General features: G+C 34.3%; 2 protein-coding genes across 2 annotated transcripts; both read left to right on the forward strand.

Moving 5' to 3' along the window:
• Positions 1–2,101: 2,101 nt before the first annotated feature.
• LOC25496277 (albumin-2) lies at positions 2,102–3,052 on the forward strand. The gene has a single exon (XM_013596552.3). It carries the CDS (start codon positions 2,154–2,156, stop codon positions 2,853–2,855), a length of 702 nt encoding a protein of 233 aa, XP_013452006.1. The 5' UTR covers positions 2,102–2,153; the 3' UTR covers positions 2,856–3,052.
• Positions 3,053–6,117: 3,065 nt separating this feature from the next.
• On the forward strand, positions 6,118–8,480 carry LOC120576001 (uncharacterized). Its single transcript, XM_039826948.1, has 5 exons — positions 6,118–6,783; positions 6,886–7,075; positions 7,159–7,304; positions 7,566–7,694; positions 7,800–8,480. Exons 1-5 carry the CDS (start codon positions 6,118–6,120, stop codon positions 8,478–8,480), a joined length of 1,812 nt encoding a protein of 603 aa, XP_039682882.1.
• The last annotated feature ends 8,046 nt before the right edge of the window (positions 8,481–16,526 follow it).

A 16,526-nucleotide genomic window follows, 5' to 3' on the forward strand; every position in this document is an offset into this window, starting at 1 on the left:
GTGCACCTACCCAAAAACACGTATGGTCTCCTTAAACAACCCATTTTTATTTCATTCTATAACTAGTTAAAAACTTGTGCGATATTTCATTCTATATCTCGTTAAGAACCCGTGCGAATTGAAAATCTTTGTTATATGTTTTAATAAGTTAATATGTTGTCAATCGATTAATTCAAATGTATGTTTACTAATGTGCTGTTTTTTAGACGCAATGCGCTATAAACGTATAATTGCTTGAATTCTAAACTTCTGATTTTACCAAAGACATGTCTTGAAACTGCCCTCAACGACAATGTAACACCTTTTTATTCTAAAGCTTTCCTGCATGAAAAGTGCCTCTTTCATTCTGATCTAGAGAAACTGGTGCAACTATATAGTAAACATTCTCATGCTTTTCAATGATTAAGATTAGGCACCATTGCATGAAAGTTATATTATGTAGTGTTGGAACACTAGTTGAATGTAGTAATTGGATAAGAAAAACACAATGTAAGAACTAGTGTGAGTGTGTGACTTAAAAATGTCCCACATTGATGAGCCACATAGCACCAAACTAGGTTAATAAATAACTTTTACCTTTTTCTTTCGGTATTTATCTTTAATTTGTTATTTGTGTTGTCAGGATGTCTTGATATTATTCTCAACATTTCTCGTGTTTTGACATCGTGCTCAACATCTTTTACTACGTGGCAGAATTACACTCACTTACGATGTTATGGTTTGCCGTTTGCTGCTCCCTAAGTAGGTTCAGGCAAAGATTGATTGTGGTAAAAAACCTGTTCTTGTCCCGCAATATCCAATTCAAAAATATGTTGAAAAACTAAATACTTGTGGTTGGGTCCTCCAACGCATTTCAAGTGCCTATTATTACTAATGAAGAACAACAATCTTTTTAGTTGATTAAACTCTGATTGTATAATTTATTCTCTTTCTTTTGTGATCAAGCAAAGGAAATCTCTTGTGTGTTTGAGCAGATTGTAAGTTTGTGTGATTATTCTGAAACTCCTTTGAAAGTGCAAGAAAATTAGACTACTCTCGGTTTGTGGTAGGAACCAATTTAATCGTTTATGTCGCCTTTTTGTCTTTTTTTTTTGTGTTTGATTTTTATCCACTGCTTAACTTCATTTAGACTTGGAAAAAACGTTGTTTTGCTTCAGGCTCATAACAGTTTTTACCAAGACTTAGAATTTTTTTGAAAAAGTCAACAATATTCTACCCCTATTGTGTTTTCTCACATTCAGAATTTTATGTTGTCGTTATTATTTAAAAAGATAAGAATTATTATTGTATTGTTGGCATGACTAAAAACAATAAAAAAAAAAAAAAAAACTTATGGTTTGTTTAAATATGAAAGTGCATAATATCAATTATCTATAGCTAAAATTTTAATCAAAATAATTTTAAACAAAATGTCATAAATATTATTGTTCTTAATTTTAGTATTTAACTGATAAGTGCAGGATCAAGCTTCTACACATTATTATTTGCGAAAACAATCAACCTTTCCCATCCAAGGTAGGAGGAGTACCAGAACTAAACAAGTTTATAATCAAAATTAGTGAAAAATCACTGTTACCATAGAGGAAAACAATCATAGTGAAAAATTAACAAATACAGTGAACACAAACATTTCATATTTCGACTTGATACAAAACTGATCCTAATATTATCAATCACTGTGTTATGTTCAGTTTTCCTTAAGTTCAGTTAACAATTCAGTTAATAACTGGTCCTCTAAGTATGGATCGGTTCAGAACTGTAATATATCGGTTTGATTAATTAATATCAGTTTGGTTCAGTTCAGTTCAAAAGTTTGGTTCGGTTTTTGATTTTTTTGTCCACCCCTACCCGTGAGCATAGCTTAGTTGACAAACAGAGGCATGCATTGTTATATGTAGGGACCAGAGTTCAAACCCCGAACACCTCACTAATTCACGGTGAATGTGAATTCTAACCTGTAGGCTTACTTCACAAAAAATAATAATAATCAAACAAAAGTATATGAAAATAAGGCACTAGCTAAATGCAAAGTTATTATCATTGCGTGTCTATATATATCCTTGTTCCTTTCCCTGTAGTTGCTCACAACATAACATTCCTTGAATTGACAGAAATATAATTCATCCTCGCCTACCAACCTTCCTACCCCTAAGATGACAAAATCTGGTTATGTAAATGCTGTAATTCGTTCATCTAAGTCCAATGAAGCTTACTTTTTCATCAATGATAAGTACGCGCTGTTGGACTATGGAGTAACCGGCAAAAGCGGAGGAGATAAACTTTTGTATGGGCCTACTCTTGTCCGTGATGGTTTTAAATCACATGCTCATACAATATTTGGAAGCTATGGAATTGATTGTGCCTTTGACACCGATAACAACGAGGCATTCATCTTTTATGAAAATTTTTGTGCTCTCATAGACTATGCACCACACTCCGACAAAGACAAAATAATCACTGGTCCTAAGAAAATTGCCGACATGTTTCCTTTTTTCAAAGGAACCGTATTCGAAAATGGAATAGACGCTGCAGTAAGATCAACTGTGGGCAAAGAAGTTCACTTATTCAAAGGAGACAAGTATGCTCGTATAGACTATGGCACCAACCGTCTAGTACAAGGTATCTTGTACATCACCGATAGTTTTGAGGGTTTCTCTGGCACATTCTTTGAAGCTGGAATGGACGCAGCATTTGCTACTCACACAGCAAATCTAGCCTACATTTTCAAAGGAGATTACTATGTAGCTGTCTCTTTTACCCCAGGATCATCATCAAATGGCACCATGTTAGGTCCTGTCGCCCGAATTAGCAAACATTGGACTGCTCTTACTGCCCTTGTACCTCTAAAGAATTAAGCAGTCATGGCCTTCACAGTCACAGCTATGATCATAATGCTAAAACACATGCATCAATGATTTAAGAATAAAGACACTTATTTATCTTTGCTTTCTGCTCATCAATAATTTATGTAATGTGTGTTTCATTGTTTAATTTGCTTTCGTTTCTCATCAATAATTTATGTAATATGTGTGTTTCATTGTTTAATTTGCATTTGCTTCCCCTTGTTTCATTTAAGTCTTATTTGCTTTTATTTTAACGTTAACTGCTCTCTTTTCTCGTCTCAATAGTGTTTAAAGGTAGAACACAAATGTATTTTTATTTTTTTTATTTTTTTGAGCAAAACAGAATTAATACATTTCATTAATAAGAGTACACATCATGTGTTACAATATAAAAGATATGGGGGCTAGGATGAGATAAGGATGCTCTAGCTATACTATATATGTGCAACCTTATTTGCTTGCCTCCGAATGAACAACACTACAAAGTCGAAAGTAGCCAAGAGGGCCCTACACTGAACTAGCAGGTCCCCAAGCTCGTTGTGGAAGAGTGAAGAAGAGTTTATGGCATCTGCAAGCGACTTGCTGTCTGTTTCAAACATAACATTGTGGTAATTAAGTGAAATGGCCGAGAACAAAAATGTTAAGAAAACTATAATAATATACTAACTTTTAATGTGAAATAATAAGATCTTAGGACGAAAAATTAACTACTCTCATTTCTTCATAAATAATAATTAATTGTTCTAGTTGGCATTAGCAGCATATATAGCGGCGGATCCAAAAAAATATATTTGGGTAGACCACTATTATTAATTATAATATACGAATAAAAATTAAAGCTTTAATTAGCACTAAGCACGAAGCTGAGGTGGCGGAGTTTGACTAAAGAGATCCAGTGAATACTTTTAAAAAAATTAATTAATTAATTATATATATATATTATATAATGAATTACATGTTTTACTACCGCTATAACTTATGAGTATATGAAACAACGACAAAATTGGTATGGGAAGCTATATCAGAAATGTCATTGTCTTCATTTACAAAGTCATCATGAATATAATTACCATGTCAAAATTCAATCGACACAATGAACAACACATAGGCTTCAATCAACAATCTTAAGTAGAGGTGTACAAAGGACGGGTTATGCGTAGTTGTATTTAAGCCCGGACATTAACTCATCTCAATTTTTAGATCTGTAACCCAACCCTAAATCCGATCAAACTCGATAAGGCAAGCACATTGAAACAAGGTTTCACTTTATTAGAGACCAAGCGAACAAAGAGGCAAGCACATTGAGCTTGCTGATTTGTTTACCAATGCAGTGAAAATTGTCAGATTTTTCAAATTAAGAGGCATGATTGGAATGGTGAAGTTAGAGAACTTTAAGCAATTTAGGATGTTGGTTTTAATTCAAGTTAGTTGAGATTAACTAAAGTTTAGAAAGTTGTTACAAAGTTTGTTTGTGACTTGGCTATTTGTTAGAAAGTTAGTTAGTTAGTTAGTTTGATTGCTTATTAAGCAAGTTATCTGAATAAGCTGTATATATAAGCTAGTTGCAAACACTTTCCGTCACTTTTGGAGAAACACAATTTACAATAATTAGTATTCTTTTAGGGTTGGGTTACGGATCTAAAAATTGAGATGAGTTAATGTCCGGGCTTAAATACAACTACGCATAACCCGTCCTTTGTACACCTCTACTTAAGATTGTTGATTGAAGCCTATGTGTTGTTCATTGTGTCGATTGAATTTTGACATGGTAATTATATTCATGATGACTTTGTAAATGAAGACAATGACATTTTTGATATAGCTTCCCATACCAATTTTGTCGTTGTTTCATGTACTCATAAGTTATAGCCGTAGTAAAACATGTAATTCATTATATTTATATATATATAATTAATTTTTTTAAAAGCACTCACCAGATCTCTTTAGTCAAACTCCGCCACCTCAACTTCGTGCTTAATGCTAATTAAAGCTTTAATTTTTATTCGTATATTATAATTAATAATAGGTTTAAACGCACTATTTATCCCCTAAGTTTCTAAAAGTAGCAATTTTGGCCCCCTATTAAAAAAAATGGCAAAAATGACCCTTCATGTTTGCCCCCTTTTGCAAAACCTCAATTTTGACTTAGTCAAGCCTATGTGTCATGCCACATAACCCACAAAGATGCCAACTGGATAATTTTTTAATTAATTTTTTTTGTAAAAGCCAAATAATCATTTAAGTATTAAATAAATGAAAAGAAAAGAAATTAAAAATAGCACAAGAACAACAACATGCCATCATCATCTACAACTTCCATCTTCAACATTTTTCCCTTTGTTCTTCCTCCTTCATAAACCTGGAGTCCTCACCCCCATGTGTCCTTAAACTCACTTCTCCCTCTCCTCCTACTTCTCCACTGTTTTTTTCATTTCTGATTTCAACTTCCACAATCAAAATCCAAACTCTCACAACTTCAAAAAAAAAGCCATTGAGGTTTAACTCTGTTTCTTCACTCAATCATGAAGCCTCTCAAAGAACGTAGTGACCACACATCATAGAGTTTCCACTGCGGCGGAATCAAACAAACCACCGTCTCCTCTAGCTATGATGGACGGAGCCACAACACCGACGTCCGGATAGGGTGTTGTAAAAGAGAACAAAGAAGAGAGAGAGTAATGAGAAGAAAGCTATGGAAATGAGGTTGATAAGACGCCATTGACGTGTGTTGGTGTGTTTCCATTGTGGGAAATTTGAGTGACCCATTTTGAGGAAGAAGGTGGGTCTGATTAATAAGCCATTTGGGTATTCGATTTTGGTTTCAAAATCGGTTTTTGATTTAGGATTAAAAAGGGTTGTTTGTGTGATTCTGTGATGGAAATATAATGTAGATTTAGAAAAGAATGTGTAACTGGATTTGATTTTCTGGGTTTCTGTGAAAATGAGTTTGTGGGTGCTGAAGATGATTTTGCAGGGCTTGTGTTGAAGATGAAGATTTATGAATTTTATGGGGTTTTAATTTTCAAAATGATTAATTGATTATGTGACATTTTTATTTATTTTTAATTATTAATTACACACATGGCATGCCATATAGTCAAATAAGCCGCCACGCAGGCATTGACTTAGTCAAAATTGAAATTTTGTAAAAGGGGGTAAACATTAGGGGTCACTTTTGCCATTTTTTTTAATAGGGGCCAAAATTGTAACTTTTGCAAACTTTGGGGGTAAAAAGTGCGTTTAAGCCTTAATAATAGTGGTCTACCCAAATATAATGGAGGTGGAAGATTTGAATGTGTTGGGTAGAAGGTTTTCTTGGTACCATCCGAACGGAAGATCTATGAGTCGTATTGATAGGGTTCTTATTTCTGAAGAATGGGGTCTTTTATGGGGAGATTCCTCGCTTTGGGTGCTCCCTAGAGATGTTTCGGATCATTGTCCGCTTATTTTGCAACATGGAGGTTGGGATTGGGGTCCGCGTCCTTTCCGATTTAATAATTTTTGGTTGGAAAATCGGGCCTTCAAAGGGGTGGTGGAGGAGGCTTGGAGGGATCATCCATTTAATGGGTGGATGAGTATTGTGCTTAAGGAAAAGCTTAAAAGGTTGAAATTTATTATTAAGGAGTGGCATAAAGGTGAATATGGTGATATGGAGACTAAAAATGAGAAGTTGGTCGAAGATATTAGTGTGTTTGATGTTAGAGGGGAGGAGGTAGGTTTGAATGGGGAAGAGATTCAACATCGTAAAGCTTTGTTTGGGGATTTATGGAGAATTTTAAAGGCAAAGGATGCTAATATGGTGCAAAGGGCAAGATCAAGATGGATTAAGAATGGTGATGCAAATTCAAATTATTTTCATAAGTGTGTGAAGTTGAGACATAGTCGGAATGCTATCAAGGCTTTAAGGTTGGGAGAGGAGTGCGTGCAATCCCCAACGGATGTGAGGAGGGTTGTGGTGGATTTTTTCACTTATCATGTTGCGGCACCGGAGTGAGTGCGTCCAAAGCTTGATGGGGTGCCTTTTGTGTGTGTTGGCGTGGAGGATAATGTTAGTTTGGTGGCCCCTTTTTCGCTTGAGGAGATCGAAGGGGATTTGGAGAGTTGTGATGGGGATAAGAGTCTGGGCCCGGATGGTTTCAACTTTGCTTTTGTGAAAAAGTTTTGGTATTTGATTAAGGGAGAGGTGCGGATTATGTTCGACCAATTTGATGGGAAGGAGATGCTTCCTAGAGGTTTGTTGGCTTATTTTGTGGCTTTGATTCCAAAAGTTTCTCACCTTTAGAGTTTAAAGATTATCGCCCCATTTCCTTACTAGGTTGTCTTTATAAACTTTTGGCGAAGGTTCTCGCTACGAGTTTGGCAAAGGTTATGAATCCTATTAATGAAATTGTTAATTTTGCGAGGAAGTCTAAGTTGGAATGTTTGATTCTTAAGGTGGATTTCGAGAAGGCTTATGATTCGGTGGATTGAGGTTTTTTGGTGTACATGATGGAGAGAGTGGGGATGTGTCCTAAGTGAATAGCGTGGATGAAGGCTTGTGTGTGTGGGGGAAGTATGTCTATTCTCGTTAATGGAAGCCCTAAGGAAGAGATAAATATTTATAGAGGTTTAAAACAAGGTGATTCCCTAGCACCTTTTCTTTTCCTTTTGGTGGCGGAGGGATTTAGTGGTTTAATGAGGAATGCGGTCCGGTTGAATTTGTTTGAAGGTTTCATGGTTTAGGAGGATGGTAAGGTATATTCTCATCTTCAATATGCCGATGATACTATTTGCGTGGGGAAAGTCATGGTGGAGAATTTGTGGACTTTGAAAGCTTTGCTAAGAGGCTTTGAGATGGCATCCGGATTGAAGGTTAATTTTTATAAGAGTTGTTTGATGGGAATTAATGTGGCGACGGAATTTATGGATATGGCGTGAAACTTTTTGAATTGTAGTCAAGGTTTTTTTCCTTTCAAGTACTTGGGTTTGCCGGTAGGTGGGAACCCGGGTAGAATTGTGATGTGGGATCCTTTATTAGATCAATTTTCTAAGAGGTTGTGCTCTTGGGGGAACAAATATCTTATTTTTGGAGGTCGTATTGTCCTCCTAAATTCCGTTTTGAATGCAATTCCGATTTTTTACCTATCTTTTTTAAAAATGCCGGTGAGTGTAGCGAAAAAGGTAGTTAAAATTCAATGGGAATTTCTTTGGGGAGGTACGAAGGGAGGGAGGAAGACTAATTGGGTTAGTTGGAAGGTGGTGTGTTGTCCAAAGGAATATGGTGGCCTTGGACTTAGAGATGTTAGTCTCACAAATTTGTGTCTTCTGGGAAAGTGGAAATGGCGGTTATTGCTAGGTGACAATGCTCTTTGGAAGGAGGTGCTAGTGGAGAGGTACAGTAATATAGTGGAAGAAATCTTGGAGGGTGGTGTTAGTAGGTGGCTGAGTAATGCCTCAAGGTGGTGGAAGGACTTAGTTTCACTAGCCAAAGGCGAAGAGGTAGATTGGTTTAATGAGGAGGTGGTGAGAAGTGTTGGTAAGGGGGTCACGACGAGCTTTTGGAGGGTGGCATATGGAGAGGGGATGTGCCTTTTAGGGAAAGATTTCATAGACTCTTTTCTATCTTGTTGCGAATTCGATGAAAAATCACACCAATAATAGCTTGATGTGTGGAGTAATGGATAATCAGGCAACCAAAATCAAAGTGTATGGAACAATTAAATACAAGCCAAAAGTAGAAAACAACGACGAGAAGAACACAAAGAAGAGAAGAACACAAAAGAATTTGTTGACCCAGTTCGGTCCAAATTGACCTAGTCTGGGGGAGAGAGCAGCCCTCTGATCCACTATATGATGAGTAACGTTACAAAAGAGAAATCAATGGGTTACAAGAATAAGTCTCCCGCCTAATTCTACCCAAAGTCCCAGCCTCTTCCCGTAACCAAGAGACTCAATCCTAATAGTGTTTCCCAAGGAATCAGCCCTCAAACCCTAGTGTTTGTTCCCAAGAGACAAACTCTATACAAACCCTAGTTTTGTTGTTGCCTTTCTAAACCCTTATTTCAGCCCCCTCTATCTCAAAGTTTGCTCTGATACAAGGTCTATATTTATAATTGTAAGGGAAGAGTGTGGGGGAGGTAGGACACACGGAAGGGAAGAGGAGGGTGTTCCGCCAAATTTGGAAATCCAGGGCACCTTCCAAGGTGATTGCTTTTGTTTGGAAGGCTCTCCGGGATAGGATTCCGACCCGTCTCAACTTGGATATTAGGATATTGTTTACCCCCCGATACGGGTAATAACTGTGTTTGGTGTGTGTCGGTCCCCGAGTCTACCACTCATCTTTTTCTTCATTGCGACTTGGCAAAGAATGTGTGGTTACATTTGATGACTTGGTTAGATTTGAATTTTGTTATGCCGCCGAATTTGTTTATCCATTGGGAATGTTGGAGCAGGGGATCAATTCATAAGAAGATTCGGAAGGGCTTGCGGATGATATGGGAGGTAGCGGTTTGGGTAATTTGGCGCGCTAGGAATGAGGGCATTTTTAATAATGGGATTGCTAGGTGGGATGAGCTTGTTGAGGAGGTTATGGTGTTGTCTTTGAGATGGTTGTTAGAAAGATTCACCCGGCATGTTTGTTTTATGAGTGATGTTGGTGTCCTCGGATTTTCTTGTTGAGGTAGTGCTTTGGTGTGACGTTCAGCTGTCTTGGAGGCTTGCTGTTCGGTTTGTTTTGGCAGCATAGCGGTGCTGTTGCTGTGTTTGGTGCAGCAATATATTTCTGCTATTTTTACAGTAGCAGCTTTTTTGTTGTTTTGGCTTCAGCAGCGGCTGTGTTTTGCTGTTATATAGAGGGTGGTTTTTTGTTATTTCGGTTTTGTTATGGGGGAATGTTGATACCTTGTACAGCTTCCTTCCTTTGTTCTCTTTTGTTTGTTTTTTCACACGGACTTATTAGTGCTCCTCGCACGGGCTCGTTGGCTAATAATATTTTGCCGTTTCAATAAAAAAATAAAAATTGCGAAGAGGAATATATTATTGATGAAGAAATTGGAAAGCTGGATTGTGCACAAACTTTCACATAGATTGTATCAAATGGTTTTTTTTGAACAAATCAAAATCAGATATATTGAAATCAACGGGCTATCCTTTCAGCACAATGCGTGCCAAAGAAGATATCCAATAATTACATCAGAGTTTCAAACAGAAAGTAAAAACATCAGCCAGCACCCAAGCATAAAAATTGGTTCTGACACCATTCGTGAAACTTAGAATGATAAACATCAAATAGTGCTTTAGACAACCAAAAGAAAGAAGCTTGATATTTTTCAAATGATTACCTATAGCAGAATCATCAGGTGAAAGAGATTGTGCTGCAACTTGTGGGAAAATCACTATAACAAATATCAAGCCTCTTGCTGTGAAAATTGAGGCTGAGTTCACTTGCACCTTCCCAATCCTGCACATAACAAATGTAGCTTCAATAATTGATGAATAATATCACTGTATGGATGTTTTGTCAAATGATTCATGTTCTTCCTTTTGTATAACTCCTACACTAATCAAATCAAATCACCATCAAAATAAAAAATAAATAAAAAAGTAAGAATATGAATTGACTCAAACATGCAAACTTGAAAATAACCATTTCAAAAGAGAAAAAATAATCAATCACCTTCAACTCTTGGAACCAGATTTTGTAGCAATTCCATCAATGAATCTTAAGACTGAAAGTTTTTATATATAAAAAAAAAACACAAGCAAGGTTCTTCTTTCATTTCAAATAATTAATAATAAAAACAATTATTCAAAACCAAACATGGCAAAGATCTTCTAGTAGCTCTTTAATCTTATTTTGTCATCATCAAACAAACAACCGTAAGGATCCATCTCACTTTCATCATCATTGTTTCCTTGAGAGTGCATCATTGGAGAAAAGGAACCTTTTCGGCACTGTTGTTTTTCAAGGCTTAGACTATGGCTAATTTGTTTCTTGATTTGGTTACCATCTGTCCCGAGACGGTATCCACCTTCATAATTCTGAGACATCAGAGTCGCCTCCGTGTAGGTATAAAGATGCATGACAATTCTGTGTCACTGTGTGTCCAACGCTTTAACTCGTTGGGTTAGCATGGTAAGCGAGAGAAATCGCGTTGACAATAAAAATCTACACTTTGTGGGTTGCACACTAATGAAGTGTGTATATTTCAAAAATCAATAGAGATAAAAACAAGTTCAACAACCAATGACTCCTCATATATTACATAAATTCAATAATCTTATTGAATGAATGAAAACATGAGGCTACTATATAAGGTCATAGCAGCTGAAAATACAACAAAATGAAAAACCCCTGCAAAATTCAATTTTTCTGACCAATACATTCAAAATAATAAACAATAGAACTCAAGAGTCAAAATGTCATAGGTTAACAAACAGATGTTATAAAGACATAAGTAGTTTCAGCCTATAAATATCATTTTAGCTAGATTGTTATTTAAGATTTTGTGTAGCTCCACAGACCACAGCAAATGGAAAATCTTTTACACGTTCGCGTTTAGCTTGGAACACCATTGAAACACACACAATCCAAAATTCTATAAAATGTAAATATGAAGTGAGGAAATGAATTTAAAAATTACATTTCCTTTTTGTTTTTTATTTTGATAGTATGTATTAGGCAAATTAAATCCATCAGGAGTTTCATATATTAATATCAAGTGAGCCATACAAATATATTGTAGCACGTGTTTCATATAATTTGAGTCTTTCATGTGCTACTGAACTTAATCAAGTATGAAAAAGATTCTTGAATTCACTTCAGGTGTATATGTGTCTAAAGAAAATACGTCTCTTAAAAATAAATGGTAGACTACCACCAAAAAAATAAAAATAAATGGTAGACAGTTACCAATTCACTTCAGGTGAACATATCAAACTCTATATATACGTATTTTATCAATATAATTCTTTTCTTTTTATTTCGCGCGAAAAATCATATATATCTAATTAACTTCACATCTTCAAGTGTGCGGACTACAGGTCCGAAAAATTCAGCTTTACAAAGCGAGTTTGATTTCACTGGAATTGTCTCTTTTCATTTGCAGATATTTTCTTTTCTATAATCTTTAATAGACTTTAACTCATGATCTTCATTATTACTTATCACATATAGCGCTATATTATATTAAAAAAACACGTCGACGTTGACTTCATTTTGGTTCCATCTCATTTCATTGAGATCTTTCCTTCATGACATAATTTATCAATATTTCATAAGTTTTAGGTATCTGATTAGTTCTTCTGGAACAAATAAATCAATTATGTCATAAAACACTTTCAGTTTCTATATCCTCATTTGGGTTATCATTCCTTTAAGCTCCTTTTCTTATTCGAGGATTTTTATATTTGGAACCAATTGATCTTCCATGCTTCAGGCATAGTTGAGACTCATTTGCATATTAGATTATCCGACAAGGACATCTATTTCATTTGGAGCAGTAGCAGCTGATATTTGATTTATTTACCTTTGCAAATGAGTTATACCTTGAGGATCAAGACAAGACAATAATATTTCCTTTCAAATAATTTATTTGAACTTCACGTTCACATTTTCAGCTGCTTATTATCTCCCCCTGATATTGGAAAAACTAATCTATCAATTGATAATCAGCCTACTAGGCTGTAAATAAGTTGGCTCAATAAAGTTAATGATAGATGGAGATTCATATCAAATATTTTTTCTTAATATTCTTTTGAGATTTATCGTAGTGCATTATATTGGAGCAATTCTTATATGCACAACACATCCAAACATCCACTTAGATGAGAAATATTAGATTTTTAACCTAAAATCAATGATAAATTAATGGGAGAACTTATATATAGTATTGTGTTGGCTTGATGCGAATCAATATCTCAACAACTTGTTAATTCCCAAAACATAGTTTATAAGATATGGTCTCATAACCAAAATAGGGTTTATAAGGCATGGTCTGATAAGTATCAATTATACAATTAACTTTAGACATCTAAAGAATGGGTCTTCAAGTCATGTGATCATTTAGTTGATGCATCGATTCAAATCATATAATATCCTAGTGATTCACATGATAAGTGTATTAATTTAAATATCACCTTATATAAGTGAGAGACTCATTCTTTTGAATTATCAAATTTCTTTGGGAATTAGTAACACACCGGCTCTTCAATATATATCCATTTTTTTCAACTAATTTTTGCATCATAATAGATCTGGGATAACCCAACCAATCTTGCCAACGATAAATTTAATATAATTTGTAAACTTCAAGTTTACAATAATAGATGCTTCTATTTCACTAATAATATAATATGTAAACTTCAGGTTTACAATGACATGTGCATCAATTTCACTAATATATGTGTAGTCAATATAGATGAGAAGACATATAATTTTTCCCTACACTTATTTATCAAAAATTGTCTCATAATATAGACATTCAACCTATCCTTCATTTATTATTTTAATACTAGCGTCCAGACGGGCACTCCCGCGCCCGTTTGTTCGCTCTTTCTACTGCGCTAACGCATGTAACTTATAAACGGTATGTTTTTCAACATCAATGTTGTTTAGTTTTTCTTGATATATCTTGGAGAAAATTATTAGAATTAAAAGAATGATCAAGCTTGATCAAAAAGATAAGGATCAAACTTGATCAAAAATGTAAGATAGGTAATTCATTCACTTCTTTAACACGGAGTTACTTAATATATACTTAGTTTTGTGAAGCATACTCATCTATCTATGGAGGATGAATATGCATGAAACATGAGTGGCAGTTATAAGGGTTGGTTTGATGAAGATATTAAATCTTTTCCATCGCTGACACATTTTACAGAAAAACAATAAACATATGCTCTATATTATTTATCAAGCCATTTGAGTCTGTCACAAAATATAAAATTAGGAAAATCGAAGGAAACCAATAGAAGAAATAAGAACAAAACTTTGATAACATATTTATGTCTTTCAAAGGACGAAGACATTTCAAAAAGAGTGAAAGAATATTTACACATTAGTCATATCACTTCTCATACTTTGAGATATTTTTAATTGAAAAAGCCAATGTGACATAGCAAGTGGAATGTTAATTAAACTGGGGCATATAATTGATGTTGTTGTTTGAGAAATCTTGGAGAAATAGAAGGCAAGAGCACCTGCATACAACAACCCCTTTCTTTTTTTTCATTCACGCTTTGTTGTAGATATGTAACACCATTTTTTGATAACTTCAAATTCTTCTTTTTCGTTCCACTTGATCTTCTTCTGCTAATCTCTTCTTCAATTCCTTCACCCGTCTCAATCTCTCATCCCTTCCACTTGATATAGGAGATCTTGAACCTATAAATCATCCTCATATGGGATAGAAATAGGATATTCAAGATAAAAAAGCATATTCCAAAATTTGAATGTGAATTTGTAAGTATCATTTACAAAGCATATTGACTTTTAAATATCATTCGATATATTCAAGATAAAAAAAGCATAGCATATATACTTGCTCTTAAAATGATTCCAAAATTTTAATGTGAACTTGTAAGTATCATTTTACAAAGCATATTGACTTTTAAATATTATTTTTAAGAATAATACAAACATCTTGCATCATGTTACTGTGTTGACCACTTGAAACCGTGTAAGGAACATACTTAGATTTAACAGAAGATTAATGAGAGAATTTTAACTACACTAGAATAATGAGAGAATTTTAACTAAGAACGTAACTAACATAGAGCTTTCAATGATAAGAAAACTTCAATTTAATTATAAGGAAAACTTTGTTTTTGTAGTTTTATAAAATCTTCGAGACATTCTTTTTGCCAAAATAGTCTTTTAAAACACAAATACAATACACCCAAAGTAAAGTTGGACACAAAGGATAAAACAATTTCTCTGAAAAACGGTTCACATAATTGTAAAAATGAAAGTAAAATAGGCAAACATGCAAATTTAATTTGAGACAAGTCTAATGAGGACGTAGGGCTACCAAGTAAGTACCATATGAGCACAAAAAAAAACCTACAGAAGAGTCATTCATCTCTATTTCAAATTAAAGTACTTTAAACATATAAACACTTAAAACACACATTCAGACTCAAACACACACTTATTGTCTTCATTTACTAACCAAATCATATTTTTTGTTACATTTGACCATATATTAGAAAGGTATAAAAAATGCACCAACATTAATAATGACAGTAGTAAACAAAAGAAAATTAAAAAATGATCACGTATATTAACAAATGACCCAAAAAACTTCTTCCAAAAAAACAAATAACCCAAAAAGAGACAAAAATTAAAAAACAAAAATGGCATTAGAGTAAATTGAAAAATGATAAAGATATGGATGAGTTGTTACTTCTTTTTGTTTTTGTTATTATTATGCTATTTGATGTTAATATTTTTGTGTGAATCATTTATTATATTTTAATTTCAATCACAAAAAATGAGTAATTGATAGTTGAAAATAATTGAACACTAGATGGAAATTGAAGTGAGATGTACGTTATAATATTTTCGTGACATCTATCTCAAATGAATTTACATCGATTATACAAAACAATAACTACTCTTGTTTTAGTCACAAATATGATTGATCTTTCAAAGCATTCTTGATATTATGTTTTCAATTTTACTCAACTTAGCTACTTCAGGAGCACATTTAAGAGGTATATACAAATTTTCTTTAATTTGTTTTGGTAGATTAACAATGGGAAAGAAAAATCATAAGGGTATAACGGAACTTTTGAGAAACAAATTGTGCCAACTGTCGGAAATAAATCATTCACGTCCTTTTTGGTAGATAGACGAAATGACAAAGTCATTATAAACTCACACACAGTGAAGGTACTAGGGTTCGAACCCCGATCATGACATCCAGCCTAACAATTTTGGCATTTTACCAATTCAGTTAGGACTCTTGGATATTCACATCCTTTAACGTTTCGAATGAAATGTGGTTGAAAAAGAAAAAAGTTACCGGTAATGTTTTTTTCGGGTAGTTACTGGGAATGTTTTATTGCATACATCTTTTCTATGTGCATGTATATCAAACATGGGATAGGCACTATTCATATTTTGCTAGACACAAAGGAGCAATCGTTTTTATTATGAAACTGACTCAAAATTGAAGAAATTGAAATTCTAGAAGTAGAAAATTGATGGCCAATTTTGCACTCTAGTTTTTTGGCCTTGCACGCGTAAAAAATCAATGGCTGATTTCGACAGCAGGAAATAAAACAGAAACGTCTTTTCGGCCTAGATTTGTTCCAGTTTTATTGAGGATTCTTTTACTATAGATATAGACTTTGTATTAGAATAAACCTTGAGATAGAGAGGGTTGAAACAAGAGTTTAGAAAGACAACAGCAAAACTAGAGTTTGTCTATTGGCAACAAACACTAGGGTTTTGAGGATTGATTCATCTTGGGAAACACTATTAGGATTGAGTCTCTTGGTTACGGAAAGAGATTGGGAGTTTGAGTAGAATTAGGCGAGAGACATATTCTTGTAACTCATTGATATCTCTTTTGTAAGGTTATTCATCATTATAGTGAACCGGATGACTGCTGTTTCCCCCATACTAGGTCAATTTGGACCGAACTGGGTCAGCAAATTCTCTTGTGTTCTCTCTTTCTTTCTCTCGCTGCTGTTTTCTAC

This window comes from Medicago truncatula, chromosome 6 (genome assembly GCF_003473485.1).
Source record: "Medicago truncatula cultivar Jemalong A17 chromosome 6, MtrunA17r5.0-ANR, whole genome shotgun sequence".
Taxonomy (NCBI): Eukaryota; Viridiplantae; Streptophyta; class Magnoliopsida; order Fabales; family Fabaceae; genus Medicago; species Medicago truncatula.

What these genes read in the sequence shown, in the direction of transcription:
- LOC25496277 (XM_013596552.3), top strand. Translation starts at nt 2,154, where the DNA reads ATGACAAAATCTGGTTATGTAAATGCTGTAATTCGTTCATCTAAGTCC.
- LOC120576001 (XM_039826948.1), top strand. Translation starts at nt 6,118, where the DNA reads ATGGAGGTGGAAGATTTGAATGTGTTGGGTAGAAGGTTTTCTTGGTAC. An exon ending in GCGTGCAATCCCCAACGGAT is followed by an intron (nt 6,784 to 6,885) that starts GTGAGGAGGGTT and finishes GTTGGCGTGGAG; the next exon opens with GATAATGTTAGTTTGGTGGC. An exon ending in GAAGGAGATGCTTCCTAGAG is followed by an intron (nt 7,076 to 7,158) that starts GTTTGTTGGCTT and finishes TTTCCTTACTAG; the next exon opens with GTTGTCTTTATAAACTTTTG.